Source organism: Homalodisca vitripennis, chromosome 6 (assembly GCF_021130785.1).
Source record: "Homalodisca vitripennis isolate AUS2020 chromosome 6, UT_GWSS_2.1, whole genome shotgun sequence".
Taxonomy (NCBI): Eukaryota; Metazoa; Arthropoda; class Insecta; order Hemiptera; family Cicadellidae; genus Homalodisca; species Homalodisca vitripennis.
The window spans coordinates 29,901,732-29,928,156 of record NC_060212.1 but is presented as its reverse complement, the minus strand read 5'-3'; the positions used below and the strand labels follow the sequence as shown (position 1 = coordinate 29,928,156).

At 36.7% G+C, this 26,425-nt stretch overlaps 1 protein-coding gene across 2 annotated transcripts in view; it reads left to right on the top strand.

Annotated features, from left to right (window-relative positions):
* The window catches only part of LOC124364168 (clavesin-1), a 37,566-nt gene extending 30,060 nt beyond the window's left edge, over positions 1-7,506 (top strand). For both annotated transcript variants that reach the window (XM_046819445.1, XM_046819444.1), the window contains 2 exons: positions 794-944; positions 5,599-7,506. In XM_046819445.1, coding sequence (XP_046675401.1) covers positions 794-944; positions 5,599-5,630 — 183 coding nt within the window. In that variant the 3' untranslated portion in view covers positions 5,631-7,506. The remainder of the gene's footprint in view (positions 1-793; positions 945-5,598) is intronic.
* The last annotated feature ends 18,919 nt before the right edge of the window (positions 7,507-26,425 follow it).

Sequence of the window (26,425 nt, the reverse complement as noted above, 5' to 3'; positions counted from 1 at the left end):
CTCACGGAGTCTGAACTTGAGTTTAGGTATTAGCTCAAGGCATGTTTTTTCTTTTTTCGCGCAACTGCTGAGCGCCGAAGGCGCCAATGAAACCCGCACTGATAGCCATTTTAGATTTGCGATCAGTACTTTACGGACCTCAAATCACGTGCTAGATCGTCCATCGTGATCTGAGGTCGTAAAAATTATTATTTTCCGTTTATAATACGTACGAATGTATTCACTCATGTAGGCTAAAAACAAATAGTAGATAGTGACAGAGTGATTTTCGGGTAGTTTAAAAGTACCCCATCATTTCCTTTAAATCTTCAAACGTTATTATTCTAACCGAAACTAATCTTAATTTAGCCGAGCAGCGAAGGTGGCTTATATAAATTGATATGTTACAATGGAATCATAGCCGAGCAGTCACATTCATAGCTCTAGTACAACATCTTTCCAGTCGAGCTCAAAACGTTACCCCTTTCGAAGCTGAAACCTCACCTGAAGCAGTGGCTATCGTTGCGGCCCTTCTACACGGTCGGTGAATTCGTGACCTGGAGCGACTTTAGAATATAGAACTCTCAAAGACGACTTAAAATATCATGTGATTGTAAGCTAATACTTGTAAAAAATACGCCTGTCAGATCCTAATCTCTCTCTCTTTCTCCCTCTCCCACTCCCCCTCTCACTCTCTCTCTCCTCTCTCCCCCTCTCCCAATCTCTCTCTCTCTCTCTCTCTCTCAGTCACTCTCTCTCTTTCTCTCGAGTAAAATTCAATAATGGATGATAAACTCGTGTTTTGTTTGTTCAGCTGTGGATGCACGGATCCAAGATGGTTTCTCTGCACAAGCACCTGGACCCCAACTACCTGCCCAGAGACTACGGCGGCAAGAGACCCCAGATAGACTACTCCAGCGCCAACTGGTACCCCACACTCGCCGCCATCGACCCGCATCTCAGAGGTAGGCATTGCTGTAGGCTACACATGTGTAGACTGTATGTCCACACAGTGTTTGTCGAAATTGTGACTTTAAACCGTGGTTTTAGCTTGGCCTTGCTTTATTTTCAACCCAGGGGCGGACCCAGACAAAAATTTAACCCATATTTAATCTAAACTAAACTTTACATTTAACTCAATCCAAGGCATTACAGTGGTACTCTCCGCTATCCCTCTGCTCTCCACCTATCTTTTACCACCTCTTCATCTAGTTTGTTTCATACTATCTTTGTTATAAATATCCTCTCCGTAATGTGCACTGTAATGACCACACATCCAAACCTCTTTAAGAGCGTTCAACGCTGGTAAACTCACAGGGCGAGACTATTTTTCAATTCTCACAAAAAAGGGGAAGGGAAGGATGAATGGAGGAACTTTCCGAACCTAATTAGATTAGTGATACCATTGAGAGAACCATCAACTCAACTTTGCGGATATGCTAAATCCAATTTTAAACGTATATATATTTTAATTCTTTTGACGTGGCATTCTACTTTCAACGAAATTTCGTGCATGACCGTGGGATTCACTAGAAAACCACCCCTGTTTGCAAAAGTGGTCCCAAATTTTTTGGTTCTGCGTTTTTTCTTACCGCGAAAGAGGCGATGGTGTATCCCAGTTTCGGGGGATGTCTACAAGATAGAACATCTTGTAGACAGTCAGTAGACAATACTGTATTTCCGGAGGCAAGTATAGACGAGGTCTTAGGCCCTGCCAAAAATAAGAGGAGTAAGATACAGTTTATATTCTCTTAGCGGAGAGGGATTATTGGAACTGGTCTTCTCGTGACTTATGCTATCTCGGAACCACTTAAAACTCAGGGATGGTAAAATCTTCCTATAGCAGAGCTCTTTAACATCAGTAATTTATGTCTGCACGGGGCCAAAGACATTGATGCACGCAGCCTGTACAAAAAGCCAAAGAGGAGCAAATAGAAATAGATTTTCAGGATGAGAACGGATGTGTCTGGATAGCATCCCTCCAGAGTTCCAAGTGGTGGAAGTGTTATATGTAAAGCTAGAACGACTCTGGGGTTGGGATGACCTTGTTGGCGTGAAATTGAAAGAAACCTCCTTTGCTTCGGAAGAAAAGTTGGAGCACATTACCTAAGACTTCAAAATAATCATGAGCACAGCCCAAAAAGCTGTCACTGTCTGTCATAGGTTGAATTCTACACGAAAATTGCCAGTGGTTAACAGGTAACGGGTGAACAGAAATGGCCTTTCCCATAAACATAAACGTCAGACCATTCAAATTGTGCAATCAGACAACATGAGGTGCCCACATGATCGAAGTATTTGCTACTCTGGATGTACTTTAATCGTATTGTTCAGAAAGAGATTTTGCAGAACCAGAGACAAAACTTGCACACATGTATGGGTGGCGACTTGTCTTTAAGATCAAGGCCAGTTATGTTTAAATAATACTGAAAACACTACGAGATGTCGCATAACTCACTCACTGATTGTCTTCATTCCTATAGTTATGTAACTATCTAAACAAGGCTACTCAGTACACTTAGATTGGATTGTTATTGTGATCACGTTCCTACTCGCTGTGCTTATTTACCCGATACCTTATCTTTCGCAAAGAGGAAATAAATATTCATGCCATTCTAAGAAATAGATATTCTTTAAAAACGGGTGCTCGTGTACATACTTTCTGCAACGCGATGTGAGGCAGCTAATTTATTACGAAAGACAAGTACGATTAGTATTTAAAATTGTCCTTAGCTTAGTTGGAGGAAGTAGGACAATTTTGTGATAGCTAAAATATAAATAATTTATTTATTAAGGGACTTATTTCTAATCGGTATCTTGAAAATCATTACTGATACAAAAAAAATGCTTATTATAATAATATTATGAAGCAGTGTAAGCATTCCAAATGACTTTTTATTTTGTCTTTGCTTTCATTAATGAGGGGGTTATAATTTTTCAAAGTTTAATAGGGCGCCATATTTGAACGAAATTGCATACCAAGCTACTAACGAACTTAGTTGAGATAATTATAAGCTCAAATTTCCTATCAATTTTCAGCTTTTTAGGGCTTTTTTGGATTTGTCGTTTTCAAAACCCGCGTTATACAGTTTATACTCTAATGAATATATACAAAATCTACCTAAAAATAACAGAAAGCGCGTAAAACATTTGAAATAAAGTTAAAAAACACTGAAATGGTTCTAATGCTCTCTTGTGAATTGGAAAATGTCCAACTCAATTACAACTTACAATGAGAGAAACGTTAACCCTAAAATAAATAAAAAACCCATCGGTAAAGCAAACCAGTAATTTTCTGAGTTAGAAGTTCACTTCAGAGGTTTCGAGCATGACTGTCAAGGTCGTGCTGTGTAGGTACTACCATAGCTAAAAAAACCTGTAGTACTATATTAAGACCATATACAATTGAATGTGACCGTAAACGTAGATCCTACCACGCTAATAGGGACGTGTAGAAAAACTGATCAAGTCTTAAAATATCATGAAGTTCTGAATATAATATTCAATAAAATTTAGTCACGCGCGAAGTTGAAACAAAATATTTTCACATTCTATCTGACTCAAAATGGCCGCAACTCTTCTTTGATATGTGGCTAAGAAAAAAAGTTAGCTAGAAATGCTCTGTTGATAAGTTCAGTAAAACAAAAAAACCAAAGTTTTTCTTTGGACTGGTGTTGAGTGGTATTACTGGAAACCTTGTAAGGTGAGCACAGTCAACAGGGTGGTTTACCAGAGAAGAGGTTAAGAAAACTTTTGCCACAGATATGTCCTTTAACAAGGAAAAGCATTAAGTAACACTTACAATTCTCGTTCAGGTTGTAAAGTATGATGTCCTTGGAGATTATGATAAAGATGTGAACAGATTATGTAGCATTTAGTTGCTTCAATAACGGATAATTTCCTTGTTTGTAGTTTGTTTTTGACGATGGAATTATCGTGAAGGAAACGGGATTTTTCCGGACATTTGCCATTATTCAGTGATACAAAAACATCAGTACCACTTCGTTTCGAGATCTGCAATCTGCTTTCTTCTTGAGATAAATAATAACAGAATTCAACAACATTCTCGAAAGCATTCAAAAATAGATGTAAAGGAAACAGAATATTTCCATAATTAATACTTTAATTATTTACCTGAAGAATAGGTCAGATTGAAGATTTCGAAACGTAGTGTAACTGATTTTTTTTGTATCACTGAACGATGGCAAATGTTCGGAAAAATCTTGTTTCCTTCAGACAATTTCCGGGAGAAAATGCCTTTAACAGTACTTGTAAATCAAAAGGCATTTCGATTTCTCATTTATGCCTTTTTAAAGGCCACTTACAATTCATTACGAAATCATAGGGGTTGAGACTTTTTTACGGAATATTACAACATTAAAGTATTTGTAGCAGACCATTATTCTCCTTGTAAGTTCAGTCACCAGAAGTGAGAATTTGTTGATGTTTGTCGTCAATCGACCTGATTAGTGTGCTGCGTTTGTTTACCTTTACGATATAAACAGCTGGTACTTGACATGACCTTCAAACTTGGCACTCAGCTGTTCCGCGGCCACGGCTGTCCTTGCACGGCTGGGGGTCGGCCTGACTTAGCGGTCCCTCGCTAATACATCGGACTGGGCCAAGAACGGGGCCGTAGAGCCTCATCGTTCAGAATAACCGCTCAAACTATGAATGCGCGGGAATGTCCGAGTCTTGCGGTTTCCCTCTCTAAAACTTCCAGGAATAGCCGTTCCTTCCTCTGAAGAGTTCAAGAAGAAAGGACCATTTTTGTTTACCGCCCATTGACCTTTTAAAAAGTTTCCTTGAACTGGTAGAAGGCTACTTTCAACAGGTTCTGTCTGTCACTTCCGGGCGTATACCGTTACTATTCATAACTAGCAGTTATCCGCGGCTTCGCATGCAATTTCTCAATTTCTTAGGCTTTGCAATATATATATATATATATATATATATATATATATATATATATATATATATATATACAGTATATGATTTTTATTGATAAAATATCATATTGTTAACACTTATAACCCATTCCTGACAAAAAATCCAAAAATACAAAAATCATAAAAATCGGTCCAGTTGTTCTCTAGTAAACAAGTAACAAATTTCTGCTAGTAAAGATACAACAAATCAAATCTTTACTAGCAGAACAACACTGTTTTAACGCTTATTTGTTAGAATCCACTGAAAAATGTGAAACGATTCATACTGCTTTGTTGCACTGGTATTCAAATAATTTAAAATAACTTTAACAACCTTAAAAATGGATTTTAAGCTTTATTTTAAATTCCGTTCTAGTAAAAGTGGCTAGCTTTTGTCTTGAAGTAGCTGCCATGTCATCTTTTACAAACATTTATGTACAATTTTCAGAAGTCTTCATCGTTTTAAATGCAGATAAATAATCTGTTTCACATCTAAGTTTATATATCACAGCAGTAAGTTATATATCGATACAGCAGTGCCATTTAAAATGTTTAACGTGTGGGGATGTGTGGTATGAATGTTATTTATGAACTGGAGAAAATTACTTCAAGTTGCTTCAAGGAACCTACTGTACTATAAAATACAGTAAAAAGTGATATACGTTATTAAATATTTAATTCTTTGTTTCAGAGTGGAATTCGTTTGGGATCAAGAAAGCTTAGCATTACTTTTCATCTCCGGAGCAATCCTTACAAGTATAGTCTTATATACATTTTCTGGAATAAAATATGTATAAAAAGACATAAACTAAACAAAAATCCCTGTAAATAAACTAAAACTAGTTACTAACAGCGAGTTCATGTCGCATTCGTTAGTAGGTTAGTTGGGATAAACTCCTTGCATTTAAGTTATGTTTACTTTTGTTACCACGTAGTTTTAGCATTTGTTTATAAGGTTTTGTAAGCATTAATGTAGCATACGTATTAGCGGTAAAGCACAGTCTAAGTTGCTGGTTATAAATATAGTTTAGTATAAGGCTATCATGTATTTTATTGTGTTTTTGGTACATTCCGATTGTCAATGCCAAAAGGTAATGCTTATTCGAGCAATTCATAATTTGTTCTAAAATTGAATATATTATGAGAACATTTCTATGTAAAAAATATTGTTTGACTACGCCATAAATACAGAACACAAAAATAATTATTTGCTATTGGAGTATAACTCTACTTTTGTTTTTCAGCTCTAAAGACAACACTTTTCGTTTGAAATATAACGAAGTTACTGTTATCAACAAAGATACAAAACTAGTATTTTATGTAACATAAGTTTGCTTAGCTCTAGCATTAATACTTCCAAGATACTCAAACTGTTTAATGTGTTACAGTTTTAGAGGCCGAGAGCCAGTTTGCACTTAACAAGCACGCAAACTGGGTTTTCATGAAATCTGTAGAGGAATTTCTCTTAAGAGTGAAATCGATCGACAGCCACGCTAGTTTAGGTGGAAGTCAAAATTGGGGGTATCGTAAGGGTTGAAAAATATTAAACGACATTTTTAGCTCAAATTATATTATTTCTAGCTTAATATTCTGAAAATATACCGTCAGATACATACCTGATTCAGTTATGTCACCGTCAAACAAAGAGACAAAGTGGCCAGTTTTTAAGTATCTATATGGTTGTAAAAAAGTACAACACAACGTTTCGAGGATTGAAATCCATCCTCTTCGTCAGGTAGGGAAGTTATTAATATCTCCCCACTTGACGAAGAGGACAGATTCCACTCCTCGAAACTTTGTGTTATACCTTTTTATAACCTGTAACGATGGCAAATGTCCCAAATCCTGTTATCCTTCCAAACCTTCCATTGTCAATAACAAACTTTAAACAAAAAAAGTATGTACATTGGTAGCTGATGTTGATTTGACAATTATTTACGCGTCTGACGATTTGTTTTAAGCATGCCAAGTCAAGAAAAATGTGATTGGAGATAAAAGTTATAATTTCCTATATTTTAGTACTTTTGGTAATCTTGTGTTGTAAATTCAACAAGTCTAGAGAGGTTAACGATCGATTTCTTTCTTACGAAAAATTCCTCTCTAGATTTCCAGGAAAACCAGGTTGTGTGTTTATTAAGTGCCAATTGGCTCTGGGATCCTAGACTATTAGGAGATAAGGATAACTTTTAGGAAACTGAGATATATCAAGGAATCAGAAATGTGAATCACATGTCTATAGCAATAACGTATCCTGCAATATTGTTAATCACACATATGAATTTGGAATCAGTCATTTATCTACACGGAAGTGGTGTATTAATACTGAAATAGGAAAATTAATATTTACTCTTACCATGTAAATACTAAAATTAATTTTGTATTTTATTTTTACTATCTCCGCTTGTTACAATATATTTATAATAAAATACCAAACCCTTAAGTAATTTCTGATGAGATAAGTAGGTTATAGTAGGTATAAACTACAATGTCTTGATATTGATAAGATTTGTAACTACACGAATTATGCTTGTGATACTAAGATATTATTACTATCTTATATTTTTTATATTGTGTACGCTAAAATAAATTATGAAAATATTGTGTGTATTTTAATTTTCCTTTTTTGTCTTGTATCAATATTACGTTATAACAACGTATAAGTATGCATAACTTCTATGGCGTAACCGAGGTCGCTGAAGTTGCATGCAACAATTCTAGTCTGTTGTTGGTGACAACTTTATTAAAGTACTGTTATTTTGAATTGATATTGAAACAGGCAAATCATCGCAAATGTGTCAGAGCGTTAGCTAAATGATTAAGTTTGCATCGCCGCACTCGAAAACGCGTTTTGGTCATCACAGACTTGCGAATCCTAAAAGGGATAACCGATCTCTGTGTGACAGAGACCTTTTCGCACGAGAGCATTTGTCTTGCAAGAGGGAAAATGATTTAGTCCCAGTTTTCGTTCAACTTGGAATTCGTGATGACCAAAACGCGTTTGTCGATTCATCTCTTCAGCTAAATAGCTCGCGTGCGGAAGCAGCAGACTTCCCTTGTAACACATACTCCTTAGGACAGGATGGTAAACATTAATATTACCTTAGCCAAAGCACCGCATTTTGCAAATTTTAGACTCTTTGTCATGATCCAAATCATTAAGAGGTCGGTTACACTTTTGGGATCCGTAAATCCGTGACGATTGTACAGTATTTTGAGACCTTTATTAACATTATTGATTAAAATATGTAAATTAACTGCTGCTATAAATCACAAAATTTTTTTATTTCTTCTCCCCAAATATGTAAAAATACATACGAACTGCTCGTATTATCCGAAGTATTCCGTGTTTACCTTTCAGAATGGTTTCACAATTAGCCACAATTAGTGGAAATTAATAAGTGTTACATCGTTAATTGGCAGTTCTGTATAATAACAATCTCCCACCCAAGATTTCTCAAGGCCGTGGTAACAACTAATACACGTGTACCTCATCAGATTGTGCTTCCGTCCTTCAGAATTGCTATTGTGAAGAATAAACAAAATAATGCTATTGAACTGGTCGAAATGTTAAGTATATAAAATAAATAATTACTAACACTGCCACTGGATATAACGTTACTAATATTTAGTACATAGTGTCAACAATTATATTGAAAACGGAGTACTTAATATTGGACTCATTGAGTTTCAAATTTCCAATTGCTCCAAATAACGCCAAGTTATTTTTACAATAGTCTACTGTTTAGCATGTATCCATTATACATCATTCTAACTGAGACTACTCTCATTCATGTATTTATCACACCGTATAATGCTAAGAAAATAGTTATTATCAATGATTAAATGCCTTTATATTCTTGTTAATGTCACTTTTAAGAAGCTCTGTGATGATAGTCTCTTCAAATACTTTGGCATATTTAAACTAAAAGAAAATATATTATTTCATCCATTTTTTTCAATATAAATATACCTTCTAAATTAGGATGACTGTTCTGTTTCAACGATATGTCAAAGAACCTTCTTACCCTGAAATACAAGGATTAAGTTACTTAAAAGAGTTATCTGAGGAAACAGATCATGTCTACAAAATATTGTCGATTGTTGTTTATCAGTTGGTTGTTAGCTGATAGACGTCAAAACAGACTAATTAAGAAGAAAATGTGTCAGATCGGTATCTCTAGAGACAAAATAACCACTTGTTTGCTACTGGAAATATTTCACTCTCTTAGATCATTATCTGGATATTTTGTTAACGACTTATCTATGACTGTGTTAGTTATACAGGAAATAAAGTATACATACGGACGGGTTGTGATTTCATTTAGTTCTGAGGTCCGACGCTAGACTGCGCCACATAATTGATTGTTACCTTTCAAATGTTTACTACATGAGCCTCTTACTCCACAAAGGACAGTCCTAGTACCTCAACTTAAAACATTGGATGTGTTATCTCTTCCTCTTGCTCTTGTAGTACCTAATACAATCAAAGGGATTATTTTCGGCACATGATCGTTCAGCATTTCAACCGATCTGTGTTTAACCGTCGTTAACGATATAATTAAAAGCAATACTAAACAATACAAAAAGCTATATAGTACAGAATTTTGAGAAACACACCAATAAAGCAGCAGTGATAAACTTCCGTACTTCGATACACACAAGCTAAACTTGGTATGGAAATAATATTTAGATTATTTTTTAAGTCAGCCCGATCTTTTATCTCGGGTATTGCAGAAAAATACGTTTTTTTTTTTACAAACCGTAAACAATTTAACTATTATACTTTCTTATTTTGTTGAGGTTTAAAGATGGCAGCCATTCAACGTTCCGATAAAGGAAAGGCTAAATCTCAGACTTTGAGCATCGAAGAAAAATTTGAAAAGGGTTTAAGAATTGTACAGTTATTTACAACAACTTATGTCCAAGTACGATTTTTAATATGTCCTGAGGTTTAAGGGTCATAGCCGTACAGCATTTTGAGAAATATACAGTTAGTCAGCATCTTTACGAAAAACACTGGATGCCGAAGCATTGCCTATTATATTATATTGCTATGTTAGCAACCGTCATTCAATGAAGGTAGGGGACATTTAATTTGTGCAAAAAGCTTAGATCACATTTTACACAAGGACCTTAGATAGTTTTTAAGACACTTTCAGTAATTTCAAACTGATTTTATACTTATTCATGGATTTCGCCATCACTTAAGGTTTCAAGATGGTTTCAAACTCATTCCTAAACACATTCCTAAATTCCCGATCACGAATGTTCTCAAAAGATTCAATACAATCTTCTTCAGTTACGCAATCACTGGTTTTCATTAAGGCAAGCTAGTTTGGTGCTAAACCTTCATGTTTCAAGGTCAAATCAAAGTCCTGCATACTACCCCAAAGCGTCACTGCCTTTGGACGCATGATCCTGATGATATGGAAATTGGGAATACGTAGATGTACGATTTCCCGGATTTCTCTGAAAATTGTTATTTTCAATTAACCATACACAATTAGAATTGCACGTTTACGTGTGTTATTAACGATGACAGTTGTGATACTATAACTGGATACAGTCATTTTCCATCGTTAAGAATGAAGTAAAACGGAGGATGTAACATTTCGAGAACTTTTTCCAGGCAAGAAGACCTCAACATGACATTCAACAAGTCGAGTGTTGAAGTATTGTACCCCGAAAAACTTATGTTAAAGTAAGAACATACAATTTTCAGACATAGAGTAGAAATTCCTTTAATGTTGCTCACCATCAGTATGTCAATACTATTAATTGTGATGCTTTTATTTTCACCATAAATCATATCGAAAATAACTGTAAAAAATTGCGAAACGCTCTCATATGTATACTATATTAAATTGTAAATCATACATAGAGATACTTTGAAAGGCTTCAAAATAACGTAACTTGATTAAAGGCATTTGGTTTTGTATTAGATTTGACGCCACTGGTATTTTAAAAACTGCTACCAAAGGGAGTAATTCAAGTTCTTTCAATATGTTTATAGCATGAATATGTTTTGTGATGTTGTTATAGTTCTATCTGGCCCATTATTAAGAGGATTCATTATTTAAAAGCGGAATGGCTTGGAAAGCATCATCTCCAGTTTAATGGGATTTTTAGACATTCGAGTATTGGTTAGTGTTTCCTAACTTTTGTAATGAATTTCGCAGATCTTTAATGTTTACACTCGAGACCCGCCAGGGTCTACACTCTTTTTTATTAGAAATGGAGTGAGGGCATACAATCCGGCAAATTCACGGTTAGATTTTTGGGATGGAATTTATTTTCTGTCACCAATGTCCAAATTACCTCTTCTTAAATCTTCTGGAAGAGGAGGGTGAAATGATGAAATTTTGCAGTGTATCAGTAATCTACCCATACAGCAAATTTCGGAATATCTGTGTTGTGTATCCATATAAAACTAAAAAAAGTCATCTTGGTTTAGTCACTGGAGCATTAATTACTGTAGCGTGATAAGAAATAATCGGCATTATTTACCAACACTTGATTCTTCCATTATAACCATTCTTCATTCATATTCGTAAACTTTACAGAAGCGTTTCACCAATCCTGCACTCATACTCGATAGCATCAAAGCTAGACTTTATTCGCCAATGTTTTCACACTCAACTCACATTCAATAGAATCATCCTTACACTTTATTCACCCATTAGTAATATCCTTAGTTCATATTCGGCAACATAAACGAAACCGTTCACTCACCCATTAAAGTCATCATTCTTATTTAGTAGAATCAACTATACACTTTATTCACAAATTAACCAATATTCATCATTCATATTCGGTAACATCCAAGCTACACTCTATTCACTCATTACCAATATCCTTAATTCATATTCGGTAGCATAAAAGCTACACTTCATTCACACATTAAAATCATCTTAATTCATATTCGGTAGCATAAAAGCTACACTTCATTCACACATTAAAATCATCTTAATTCATATTCGGTAGCATAAAAGCTACACTTCATTCACACATTAAAATCATCTTAATTCATATTCGGTAGCATAAAAGCTACACTTCATTCACACATTAAAATCATCTTAATTCATATTCGGTAGCATAAAAGCTACACTTCATTCACACATTAAAATCATCTTAATTCATATTCGGTAGGATAAAAGCTACACTTCATTCACACATTAAAATCATCTTAATTCATATTCGGTAGCATAAAAGCTACACCTCATTCACACATTAAAATCATCTTAATTCATATTCGGTAGCATAAAAGCTACACTTCATTCACACATTAAAATCATCTTAATTCATATTCGGTAGCATCAAAGGTACATTTCATTCAACCATTATCGACATCTCTCATGAAATCCGATACAATTAACGCCATCATATTTAATTATCTTGTAGAATAAATGTCATAATGTAGGAGTTAATGACAGATATCCAGACGTCTCAACCAAATTTTTTTAAGTAGTAGTAGGCATAGACTACTCCATGAGTTTGTACTTTTGTATTGCCAATTTTCACACATCCTATAACGAGTGTGGTACAGGATGGTTTCGGCAAAAAATAAAATAAAATAAAATGAAATTTAAAATGTCCTTATTTATAAAGGAGAAGATAGGACTTAAAAGTCCTCTCTCCCACTTAACCCTATAAGTGCCGTTTTGCCAGGATGCACAAAGCTGCAGAGCAGGTTGGAAGTAACCCAGTGACCCAGGTGCTTGTGCAGGGATACCAACATGGCCGGGCCGGGCCCACTTTGTATGGTAATGTGAACTGGAACCTGTTATACAACAACAGCTGGAGCTGGAGTCTGCTTCTGTGGCTCTGTGGAACTGAGATCACAGCAGGTTATCTCAGCCATTGGATTTCTCCGATGAGGTCAATATTGATACTCTTGAAAACGAGTCTTTGAAGACTTGCTGATTTGAATAGGTCAGAAGATAAATTACCGTTTTGGGAACTATTGTTCCTTCTGGAATTCTTTTATGGTTCTGTTAAAAGAAAACATATTACAAATATAGTTTAGGCTTTAATCAATTGTATAGCTTAAACAGTTCTTAAGAACATTAAAAATGAGATTTTCACACTTTAACATTTTTTAAAAGTGAATAGGTATTTTATAAAAGTCTTCAAATTGTATTGCTTTTAAAAACAATTACTCTAATTATATGTATCAACTTCGTATTAAACCCAGATTCGTGAAAATTTAAATTAGGATATAATGAAAAATTAAATAAACTTTAATGTAGAAAAAACAAATTTGTACTACCTAAGCATTTACTATCGGTTTACACATGTGAATCGGATACATTAGAAGATAATCATGTCTGTAAAAAAGTTTTTATTAGCACCAGGAGGTTTTACCCTTAGCTGGTTTATAGCTTTCAGTTAAACCCAGACTGAGTACATCAAAGTCCGATTACAAGATATTGAAGTAAAATGATCGATCGATAGGTCTTGTCTACTGAGGAACATGTTGTAGTAGGTGGCGCTCCATTACGATGAAGGCTTGCTAGCCTGAAGTCTAACACACTGTCCCCTACCCGCTTGGATAATATTAGTATCAACATAGAGGATGAACCTTGTGGGGAAAATATTATGGCTAGCGGGCATAGAACACTTTTTAACCTTAAAAATAAATATAGATCACGTTCCATCCACAAATTTCTAATTTGGTCATCTTCATAGCCGAACTCCTGAAAATTTGTGTGTCTTCGTCAATCATTATTTTTGGACACCGAATTCACGCCTTTCGAGAAAATTGTAGGCCAAGATAACTGCAGTTATTTTGAGGTGGTTCAGAATGCTTTTGCTGAGAAGATAGCAGCATCGGATGCATGTCTTGGATATGTTCGTCATTCCGCGGTCATTAAATTCCCCAGATCTCGGAAGTTCAGATCCGTGTGAAAGTTTTATCTCAGCTAATAGAGATGAATGCGAATGTTGATTTCAGCTCCATTTCACTTTTCGCTTCGTACAGCGTTTGCAATCTGACGCTGTCGCAGACTTGAATTCTGGAATCTGGAGTCCATGTTCGTGTGAAGAGATCCAAAAAAAGTCGTCGATGAAGAAGCTTAAAACGACCTCTTTGCATCGTTTTCACATCAGAGACACGTGGACTACAAAATCAAATGTAATCTAGACGAATGAGCATTCTCATTTTCTTTGTATATGTGTTCCTTATGTCAAAACATGGTATAGCGTACTTTTACCTTACATAAAAAAAGGTTCAAAATGGTAGTTGGTTTTGTTTACAAATAATTTTGGTTATGGTTATTATTTAATATGGAGAACATATTGAATTATGAGTATTACTATCCTACCTAGCAATTCTTCGTCTCTCATTATCTATTTTACAACTTATTATTGTTAATATTACTAGTGATGTCAAAAGAGATATTTGAGAAACTTAAATATATTGAGCCTAGAATTTGAAAACTGTAAGGATTATAGTCGCATACTGTCGAAAACTGTATTGAATTATTGAATCATATTTATCGATGCGTTTTTGGATTTTTATTATGAAACATGTCCTATATATTAAGTGAGAACACATAAATAAATAACAGTAATAATAATAAATATAATAAGGGAAAATAATAGCCATTGCCTGTGTTCATTGTGGATTATAGCTTAGGTAGTATAAGAAAGCTGTAATGAGAGTTTGCAAATGATCTAAAATTTTATGGAGTAGAAATGGTTTTATTCGAACTAAAATGTTCTTAATTAGATTTGCTTATTAAGTTAGTTTTTGATTGATAATCTTTAATCACCCGCAGGATATTGACAGTATAATTTGAGTAAGTAAAGTAAGAAGCAAATAGCAATTATATTAAGTACACGAATGTAGCTAGGTAACTGGAAGATTATTAGATGGAGAAACTCGCAAGAAATTATAAACCGCAATTTCTTCTTATGACTTTAATGACTACTCCATTACTTCCACAAGTATGATTTCGTAATTAAGGCAGCATTTAGGTTTCTGTAACTAGTGTATCATAATTAAACCAATTGAGCTTTGCTAACAGAATCACATTGAATCAATTTCTTTTTAATGGTATTTAATTTGTGTTTAAAAGTGTCAAAAGCATAATTAATAATGTCCTGTACCCTTGCTTTTAATGTTAACGCTGGAGAATAGGTAGCTTTAAGTGATCTTTCAGTCCTTAAGTTCTAAAAATGCATAGCAAATTCAACAACCTTCAGAAAACATTAAGCTTCAAAAAGAATTGCTTGAATTATAATGAAATTAAAATTTGAAGAGATATGTTGAGGCACTTTCAGGAAGATTGGATTCTGTAGGTCTTTCTTGGAAGTGATCTTTTATTGCCAACACAAAGTTAACGTGGTGTGAGGTAGGGATGTTCACTCGTATGAGACTAGAGACAGGGCAACTTTCATAGCATAGGGCAAAAGCATTCAAGCATCTACTGTCTCAAGCTGGTGACAGTATGATCAACAAGCTCTTTGTAAGCACGAAGTTGAAAGTCCAAACCAGTTTAAATCTTGACTAAAACACCTATTGGTGTCTAACCTTTTCTATATGTTTTTTGCAAACCCATTATGAAGTCCCTTAAATTGGTATCAATTTACAATAACGTGACCATGGAAAGGTATGTTCATTTTTTTTTCCTGAAAACAATAGTGAAGAAAAAATTCGTCGGCAACGAAAATCAAAGGAGTTACGATTTTATGAAATCCTCTGAAAACTCTGTTTTTGACAGTACCTCTGGCAATTTTACTGAAATGATGCTGACTAGTACGTTAATCCTGTCAACGATGCCTGCCCGCTGCGCACTGCTTGCTCTTTTAGAAAAAAAAATTAACTCGAGCTTGCAAAAGTCGAATCCCAGATCACGTGATGCCCCTGATCCTTAACCCTCCAAGTGTTGTTAGACAAAATTTTGTCGGTTATTTTCCATCCTTAACGCAATAATGCCTGAAAGGCATCAATATAATACAATAATATACTTTCCCCCCAGTTTATATGCACCTGTGATAATAATACTTGGCTATAAATGCCCAACCCATGAAAAGAGTCCATTTTTCATGGTCACGCTATTGTAAATAAATACCCTTAAATTAAATGTAAAATAGGGCTGGAACTGATGTCGAGCGTATTATATAATTTTGAAGGTTTTTTTTTTAATGAGCAGCGTTGTCAGTATGTGGACTAGATTTATTAAAATTTGACTTTACTTAATGTAAAAATATTAACTACTAATATGTGAAAATTTAAGTATGTAGTACTTTAATTTATGTTTTATTTACTGTGGTAATTTAATGCATTGGTAATGTAATGTATTGCATTTCAATATGAAACACAATTCTGTGTGTTTGTTACAAATATTGGAATGGTTTATTAATTATTCTAATTGTGTATATTTTACTCTGAAAGAGGAGTTGCTAGGCTCATCTGCCTTTAATTAACTATTGATTGCAACCTCAACTCAGATATTAGCTCAGAGGTGACTCCATTGTGCTTTTATGATATATTCTTGTGTTAACAAATTATTTTAATGTACTTTGTAAATAAGGATTCTTGATTATTGATAATTGTACTATTTTTCTATGCAATAAAGACATAATGACATAATAACTATCTTTCAAGTATTTTAGTTATTAACATGATTCAACACAGTTCTGGTTCTTACCCTCTTTGCCCTTGATCTCTTCGTTCCGTTTTGACGATCACGCTTGCCCAACCTTTATTTTTTTTAGTTCACTAGTTTCCTAATACGCTTTATAGTTCAGACGGGATTCCATTTATAGGTTATTACAAAGTTATCAGTCCGGATGGAATAAATCTCTCCACGTTCAGGAATATACCAAGAGGGTAATCTACATCCATGGCGTCACATGCTAGTAGAAGTCGACCACTACGCTTATTATTCTGTTCTCTCCGACGTAGTTCCTCTCTAGTCCAGTTACAACGCCAGCGACGAAGACGTGGGGTCCGCCATTTCCCTACAATTAGGTTACCCACCGGCCAGAACATTTAGATCAACACGCTCCAGCCAGGAGCTATTCTTACATAACTGGTGTACAAATCTAGCCAGCGTGCCGCGTTGATTGCGGATCGACTAAATAATTTGCTCAATCCTGTCAAATTATTCTTTTGGAATATCCTGTCCGGCACGATTACGATTGGTTAATGATACACTGGTCCAGTACCGATTGAATGTTTTAGATCTGCCAAAATGATACATCAGAATGAAAGGATCACGTGACTCATAAGTAAGGGTGTGAATGCAGAGATACTGGAACGTTACAAAATGACAAAAAAAGATTCTACCCACAGTGATTCTTGGATTTTGTAGGAAGATGCCAACAGGATATTAGGCAGTGAAAATGAAACGGAGTAAAAGGAATTGCTTTACCCAGAAGGTTCACTTCTAGCTAGGTAATTGAACCTACACTGGGTACAGCAAAGACCTACGTGTAACTTAAATCTGAGCAACCCCATGGATGTCCAGGAATGGCACATCATTAACGACAAATGTCGAGGTATTGGGGTGCAAGGGTAGATCAATAGGTCAAGTAAATTACGGGGGATGACTGTTGGAGTTGGTGGGGCTCCCTAAGTGTTAAAGGCAGTTGCTAGCCTAGTCATAAGGGTGACTGGAGAGGCTGGTACATAGCTGGCCTCCTCTTCTTCCAAGGAGACATGACTGAGATTAATGCCCAAAATCCTTTCTCATGGATTTCGATAGGAGGCGGCTTCTACCTCCACCCTTAATCATGCAGAATATCTAGTATTACAGGCAATGGCTAGCCTAGGCGTAAGGGCGTGCCACCACTGCCTGCTTGAACTGGAGAGGCTGGTATAGAGTTGCCACCTCTTCTTCTAAGGAGATAAGACTGAGATTAAAACTCAAAATACTTACTTGTGGATCTCGACAGGAATCCTGTCCCCAACCATAAATATCCAGAATATCCTGTCACTTCAGAACCAGCGCTAAGGTCCTTAGTGTAATTTCTCAGCTTCTTGTCCTAAATGAACAACAAAAAGCAATAGGAAAATGTTAGTCTACAAAATTTATTTCCTTCAAGCATTAAGACGAAATGGCACTGCTGATATTTTTTTATGCAGGCCAAAATGGAAAAGTTAACTTAGTACACTGTTGATTCTGAGCATGTTTGCGACCCCATTAAAACGTAATCTTTGTTTTTCTAAATAGTGATAATTGTTTAGACTTGTTATCAAACAGCTCATTACAAATTTATAATAAGATAACCAAAGTAAGCTATCATACATTCCAATGGCATGTCTCCGCATTACTACTGATATTATAAATAAACTAAGAAACAAAAGTTTTCCTAAAACTGCAACTTATAGCGTTATCCGAAAATAACCATTTTGTATTTTTCATTATCTTTTATCTAAAAATCTTCATATTCTACACTATATATGTATATAACACATAATTGGTATGAAACATTAGAACCTGACTATTTTACTATAAATACCTGTATCAAAGTATTTTTAAGGTCAATTTTTGAGGTCCCATCACACGTTTTATTCCGACTTTATTTACTTCATAAACTGTAGACTATGAACATCTTACACATCTATAACTAACAAATTTCACTGTTTAAGATAAAGTATCAATAATGGTCTGAAAAGATCCAGAAAAAGTTACAACCCAATTATTTTTTTGCAGTGTTTAGTTTAGTTTTAATATTCAAGATGTGACTTTGACAAAAACACAAAATTTAGATGAAACCTTACCCCAAGAAATGGGGTAAAGATTTTTTGATATTTTTTCAAAATTCATTGCAGATATGACTTGTTGCATCTCCAAGGCTCTGTGAAGTTATACTCACATATTCATACAAAAACTGATCAAACCTTTTTTGTTTGTGTAGCCATTACCAACGTTTATACATTCAAAGAAGTGGTTTAATTTGATTAGTTTACAAATAATATTATTAGTAATTTGACGTTAGTTTACATTTTCAATCAAACTGGCGTTACTAAACCTGGTGACAAGTAACGTCGCAATCGCTTATTAATCACGATGTTAAAAATGGAACTGTTCCGTTGTTGTTTGTTTACAATTGATAAGCAATCAGTTATCAATTTACTTTGTTTACTGTTACTACTAAGGTTATTAAATTGCGAACTTATTGAGTTATGTACGTTTTGGGTAAAATTAAGTAAAATTTCACTCTTACTTGGTTCAATTGTAAACAAACACGTCTTGTTTTTAAAGGAATAGAGCGAAATGACACTTGACTAATTTCGCTTTTCACAGTAAATACTTAGTTAAGTTTTAGGTTAGTTATTTTTTTTTATTTACACTTAGAGCTTTTTACTCTTCAGGATGCCTTTTTCAAGAGAGAAGAATGTTATCCACTCTACCAGAAACTTTAACCATTTAAGTAGTTGTTTCGAACAGTTTTGAAGCTTATTTATAAAGAAAAAGCTAAGATGAGGGTAGGAGTCTTTACAGTATGTAAATAAAAATGCCTTAAGGTGATGAATTTTTTAAATAAAAATCAAGTTAGTTCCTTTTTTAGCAAGACATAATTTAGAATAATGCCATGGATTATTAAAATATCAATTAATTGCATAGCTTTGTAAAACAATTTAATTTCCATATACTTGTAAATAATTCATGTACACATTCATCGAAATGACATACGAAAACATAACTGGCTTACGGAAATCTTCCATTGCTACATACACTGTGTCCTGTTTTTTGTTTTGTTTTTTAAATACCGTTACAATAGCAAATATCCCAGATTCTCTTATCTTTTCTACTATTTTTATCAACAAAGTGAGGAATTTTTTTAGAAGTTCATATATTAAAATCTGAAAATTTCCAATACGAGTGATGAAATATGAAATTAATATTTAGAGAACACTGAAAATAGTTTGTTGATATGGTATTGATTAATTTTGTTTCTTGAAATATGAGTGAAGAAACTTCAGTGAAATGACCTTTTTCCTTGTAGGAACAACTTAAACAACTTAAACTTGTTTTTCCTTGTGTTAAACTTCATGCACTTTTATGCTATTATTTTTGATCATAGCAGCATGTTATCACTTTAAAGATCTTATAAGTACACATCCAAACAATTCTCAGTTTTTCTTAAAAAGTGTATATAATGATGTAGAAACACATTTAGAATTTTTTTCTGAATAACTATTAAAACAAATACTAAAAAGTCTGAATGTGTAATTAGTTATATCTCCCATAATTATAGGAGTAAAAATAGGTCTTGGAGGTACACTATGGGTCTAAAATCAAGATGGCCGCCCCTACTGTCGACTCTTTATATAACAATTCCATCATTTATTAAATTCAGCTTTAAATATCTTAATCTAAAGCTATATATTTAAGGATACCTTGGTACAAATGAGCTTTAAATATTGAGTTCCTATTTATAGTCATTCATCGACTAAATTTAATTGTAATCCGCATGGTTTAAACCACAGTAATAAGCAAGGAGAGCTACTGTACAACTGGTCTACCTAATTAGGTCATTAACAGCCGAGACTCACTCAGCAGTATGGTTTTGCTAATTTAAGTTACATTGTTATTATGACTAATTACAAGTTGTAAATTAACACGGTGACTGCATCAGACACCTTAATGCGTCCTGACTGTTTCCTCTGTGTCCTGACTGTTCCTTAGAGCTTGCTTCCTCTGTGGCAAGTAATTCCAGCTCCTGCAGTGTAGCTGGTGTCAAATATTCACAGCCCAATTTGTCAAATTGCTTTTTTATGTAGTTATACGATTAGTTTGATAATTCAATATGCAATTAAGGCGTTTATGTAAGTATGATTCGATGTGAATGTTGGCTTTAACTCCAAGTCACCTTCCTCTAGGTTCAGGATCTGGAAACTGATGCTATTGCAGACTTGACTCCTGGAACCTGGAGTCATGTTTGTCTAAAGAGATACAAAAAGGTCGGGTACGAAGAATCTCAAAATGAACTTTTTACATCGATTCGACATCTGAGACACCCAGACTACAAAATATAGTCTAATTTAGGTGGAGAGGTATTCTCATTGCCTCATCAGGTGCACAATTGAGTGCACTACGATGTTAACTGACATAGTCCCTCAGCATGATGGAACAACAGAGTTTTTACACATAACGATGCTATGGTGGGGAGGTTTGATTCAATATGAATATTGAGTTTACCTCCAGTCCACCCTCCTTTCAGTGGATGTTTGATCCTCCTTATGATTTGTTCTTAGCATTTTTATCGTTAGTCACATATTTTCGTATGGAATCAGATGTTTATATTTATACTCGCCTTCGGCTCACTGGGGGCTACGCCCCCAGGCCCCTAAGTAGGGTGGTGTTAGCAATTTCAAGGATAAGCGTATTCGGGAACAGGTTAAGTCCGAGCATTTGTAATAAGGTTCATTCTTAATAACTGTAGGTCAGACAACTTATTAGTGCGTTGGTTAGCGAATTGATATTTTAATGTCATACGAGGTTGTCCAGCTTGTTAGGAATGTGATTCAAATTATTCTATTTGACCGTTGGTAAAAAATCACGTCTTTATTTAGTAACCTCTATTTGGTATCATAAACAGTTAAGCAGGCAAATATAAAATAATATTATAAATAATTTATAAGTAACTTAATCTCGAGAAAGCTGGAAATAAAGGATGGTTTATAATGTATCTCCCCAAGTACAAATATGGCCAGTTAAATATAAACATATAGGCCGTTGAAATAAAGAAAATTAGATGAATAGCAATTGGAGGCAAAACTTTTGTTTTTGATCCGTGGTTCACCAATGCTTCTTTACATTAGTATTATATATCTAATCTCAATGCGAAGAGGCCGGAAAATACTTTAAAAGATGTAGGAGAAATGTGATTAAAGTTGATACCTCTTAGTGGAACAATTTCGTTTGTAATTAGAAATATTTACGGTTTATACATGTGTACTTATTGGTATTAAAGTTGTTGTACTTGTGATTGCGTGTAGTAGTTCACCAATGGTTTCAATTTTTGCGTGGTTTATTTAGTCTCATTGTTATTGTTGTCTCCATATGTTATTACCACATTAACTAATATTGTTCTAGCAACATGTGTGCAAGTTGGGAGATTTAGCTGTGGCTATACTTATGTCAAATTAGTTGCAAGTAACTTTTAGTTGATAAAATTGTTGTTTGCCCGTTTAGTTTGTCAATGCTTGAAATTGCAAGCATAACGTATCCAGTCTCGCCACGGGGAGGCCGGCAAACACAGAGACCATATATTATATTAACAGAATTACAGCTAGCGTTGGTTAATGATGTTCTCTCATATCGTGTGAAAATTTGCATATTTAGTTGTGTATATACATGTGTCAAATGAGTTGGTAATAACTTATTATTGTTGATAATGTTGTTTGCCCGTTACTTTGTCATTGCTTTTAAATGCAAGCATGACATATCCAGTCTCGCCACGGGGAGGCCGGCAAAACACAGAGACCATATATATTAACAGAATTACAGCTATCGTTGGTTAATGATGTTTGTCTCATATCGTGTGCAAATTTGCATATTTAGTTGTGTCAAATAAGTTGGTAATAACATATTATTGTTGACAATAGTTGTTTTGCCGTTAGTTTTTCAATGCTTTAAAGCATGCATAACATATCCAGTCTCGCCCACGGGGAGGCCGGCAAACACAGAGACCATATATTATTAACAGAATTACAGCTAGCGTTGGTTAATGATGTTCTCTCATATCGTGTGAAAATTTGCATATTTAGTTTGTGTATATAAATGTGTCAAATGAGTTGGTAATAACTTATTATTGTTGATAATGTTGTTTGCCCGTTAGTTTGTCAATGCTTTAAATGCATGCATGACATATCCAGTCTCGCCACGGGGAGGCCGGCAAACACAGAGACCATATATTATTAACAGAATTACAGCTATCGTTGGTTAATGATGTTTCTCTCATATCGTGTGTGAAAATTTGCATATTTAGTTGTGTATATACATGTGTCAAATGAGTTGGTAATAACTTATTATTGTTGATAATGTTGTTTGCCCGTTAGTTTGTCAATGCTTTAAATGCATGCATGACATATCCAGTCTCGCCACGGGGAGGCCGGCAAACGTAGAGACCATATATTTACATATTTACAGTAAACTTATTTACACAGACGAGGAGTTTTGTTTTGGCAGGCCCTCTTGCCTACTGCCTTATGAATCAGAACGGGGGAGTTTTATATATTTACATATTTACGGAAAACCTATTCCACCGACGAGGAGTTTTGTTTTGGCAGGCCCTCTTGCCTACTGCCTTATGAATCAGAACGAGGAGTTTTATATATTTACATGTTTACGGAAAACCTATTTACACCGACGAGGAGTTTTGTTTTGGCAGGCCCTCTAGCCTACTGCCAGTCTCAATCACGACGGGGAGTTTTGTTTCGGCAGGCCCCCTAAGCCTACTGCCTAGTCAATCACGACGGGGAGTTTTGTTAGGCAGGCCCCCTAGCCTACTGCCTATTCAATCACGACGGGGAGTTTTGTTTGGGCAGGTCCCCCTAGCCTACTGCCATGTCAATCAGGTTTACTAAAGAAGTTCGCTGTACACGATGTTCTTCGCGTAGGCGACTTCATCGCATACCCTATCTGGACGGACAAGGACCACGATGTCTTCTGGGCGTCGAACTCTACTTAACAGGACGTACAACTGGCCTGTGGGTAAAACAGTCAGTGCGAAGATCGACTCCGACAAGATCGATTGTCTGACCTTGGCTCTTGTGACCGGTCATCGAGTATGCCAGCATCAGAGGAAACTGACGTCGACGTACAAGTAACGGCGAAACCTTCAACGATCGCGAACCTAAACATTATTTCTAGGAATGCCGATAGGTTGCGCGTCGTGAGGAGGGCGTCTGACGGTGACCAACCGGTTGGTTATAGCCGTCACAATGACCTTAGTGCCGTTAACGAAGTCCATCGGCGATGTTAATATTCCTCATGATTAGACACACTGAACCGATCTTAAGTCGCAGTACGTGATCTGGAATACCCTTGCCTGTAGCCTGGTTTAGCAGAGGAACTTCGACGCCAAGATGATCATCGTTCTCAGTGTCCACAGAGTCGGCGCTTCTCAACTCATGAAGGCGACCCGTCAACGGAGTCTAGGATGATGTCGTTGATTTTTCCTTGACATTCACATTCATGGTAGAGAGGATCGCGCGACGAGCACACTGATCGGGATCGCGGAGGACTTCAACAGGAAGACTTTGGAGATTAGGGCTTGTAGAGAAGTAACGTAATTTACTCCGGTCAGAGGAATAAGAGCGCCACTCTCTTTGCCCTCCCCGAAAGTTGTGGACGGAACAGTGCCGTTGCCTACTGCGAGAAGGAAGTCGGAGTAGTCAACGGAACTGCTCGTCCTGTGTGGTGTGGTCAGAGAGAAGATGCGGAACAGTCGCCACAGACGCGAGGCCCGAAGAGAAACGCACGCAACGGCAGCTGCCGTCCGTGCTTTACAACAACGGGTGCGATCTGCCGGAAGTCCCCAGAGCACAGAAAGATCTTTCCTCGAATGGCTCATCGCGGTTTCATGAGATCTCGAAGTGAGCGGTCGAGGATCTCAAAGATGTAGCGATGGGCCATTGGGGCTTCGTCAAAAGACGATGAGCTGTGGCGGCTCTGATCAGTTTCCGCGCGCTGGGATCCGTTGGTTATGTTCCACACGCCAGTTCCGTCGCACGATCGAGCGGGAAGCCGAAACATGCTATGGGCTGAGCCACCCGGCATATTCCCGGCAGCAATGCCCGAACTGGCGACGGCTAGTGCAACCTGCCGACCACTACGCACGTGTGCCAGTATGAACACGAAGGAGGGATGTTTTTCCATATCCCCCGGACCGTCAAGGAAGATGACCCTAGAAGTTCGGCGGTCACCGGGGTTGTCGAGAAGGGAACGAACGTGTTGTAGAACGCGTCCTCTGATCTTGTGAGAGTTTTGGTTCCCAATCCTCGACAATGGCCCGCTGTTGGTTCTCGCCATAGTCCAACAGCTCCCTTCCCCAGTTCAGTCGTGTCATCCTGCACATCGGGGAGACCACATTCCACCAAAGATAATCCCTGTCGACGTAGACTTCGATCGATTTCAATTAAAGACAGTTTTTGTATGCTTTTTCTGGGTCAAGCGGGGTTTCTTTCCAAGTGGTCCTCGCATAGTGTGTCGCGGAACGCGTCCCACAGAAGAGCTGCGGGAGCACCCATGTTGCAGAGGAGCACAAAGAATGAACGCAGCCTTGTAGCTACCATAAACTCAGAGGCTTCGCGCAGTGCTTCGCGGTGCTCATCTTCATCCTCCACCAAGCCGAGATGACGACAGACCTCCTGAAACGTGCGCATCCAGGACCACCTCGTGACAGGAGGTCAGAGTAGCCTCGGCAAGGCGGTGGACATCAGAGCATCCGCAGGTAGTACAGCTCACCCACGATTGGGCGAGACCCAAAAAAGTCTGCATACCTTCTCTCCACGCTGGCGAGCAGTGAAGAAGTGTTTTCCATCTGTATGTGTGTATAATTCTTCCGTGTTAGGTCGTTTCACGTGTAAAATGAATTTTTCAAAAAAAGCTTGATATGTCATATTGTCGAAGATGTTGTCAACAGGCCTGTTAAAGTACAGTAATAACTTGGAACTTGATCTACTAATTGCGTCTGTCAGATCACCGGGACGAAAATACACATGCTGCTTTCCCTCAAGATGAACAGGTAGACACTCGACCGACGGTTCTGATTTAGAGACTGGAAAGTCCAAGAGACGCCAGCAAGCGTCGCTTGCACCAACCATTCTCTAGTCACATAGTTTTCTACCTCGTCATCTTGTTGCCACAAAGGTGTAACTGTGACATTTTTGAAGGGATCCACCCTTCATCAGGTATTTAAATAAGTACTTTATGACACGACGAGTAGACGCAAGTTCCAAGTTAATATGGGCTTCGTACTTCAGCAATAGTGTGGCGTTATACGGAACGACCCATACCATCGTGAACAGTAACAGACCTGTTGCGAGACGTAATTTGATCAGTATTACCATAGTCCCGTCTGTACTGTACAAAACCCCTTTCGTCTACGTGAGTGGTCTGGCACGAAGGCTTTAGGATAAAACTTTGTACAGTGACCCTTCACAGCGTCCCAGCACAGGAAGTCGGTGCGATGATCTGTGCCACAAGGACCGTGGATCATGTGCTGCAACACCAACTTCCTGAGTCTTCCACCGGCTTCATTCTTCTGAGGGGATATCCGCGCGGATTACAGAGTCGATTTCGTCTGCTTGGACTGGACCGTCTCCGTCAATCTTAAAACACAATGTGGGCGTGAGGAAGGCCCCTCATTTGCATTTCGATGACGTAGACGATATAGCTCGTGCAGCCGAACATCGCTCCGCTCCGCAGATCTCGGAGAAGCTCTAGAAGTTTAATCTGGAACACTCTGCAGGCCGTGCTAGGGTCACTGCGTCCACTGCCGTGGGGACCACGCTCTCTTGTTCTCTTCCCAAGTAGCGCTATACGTAAACGTAA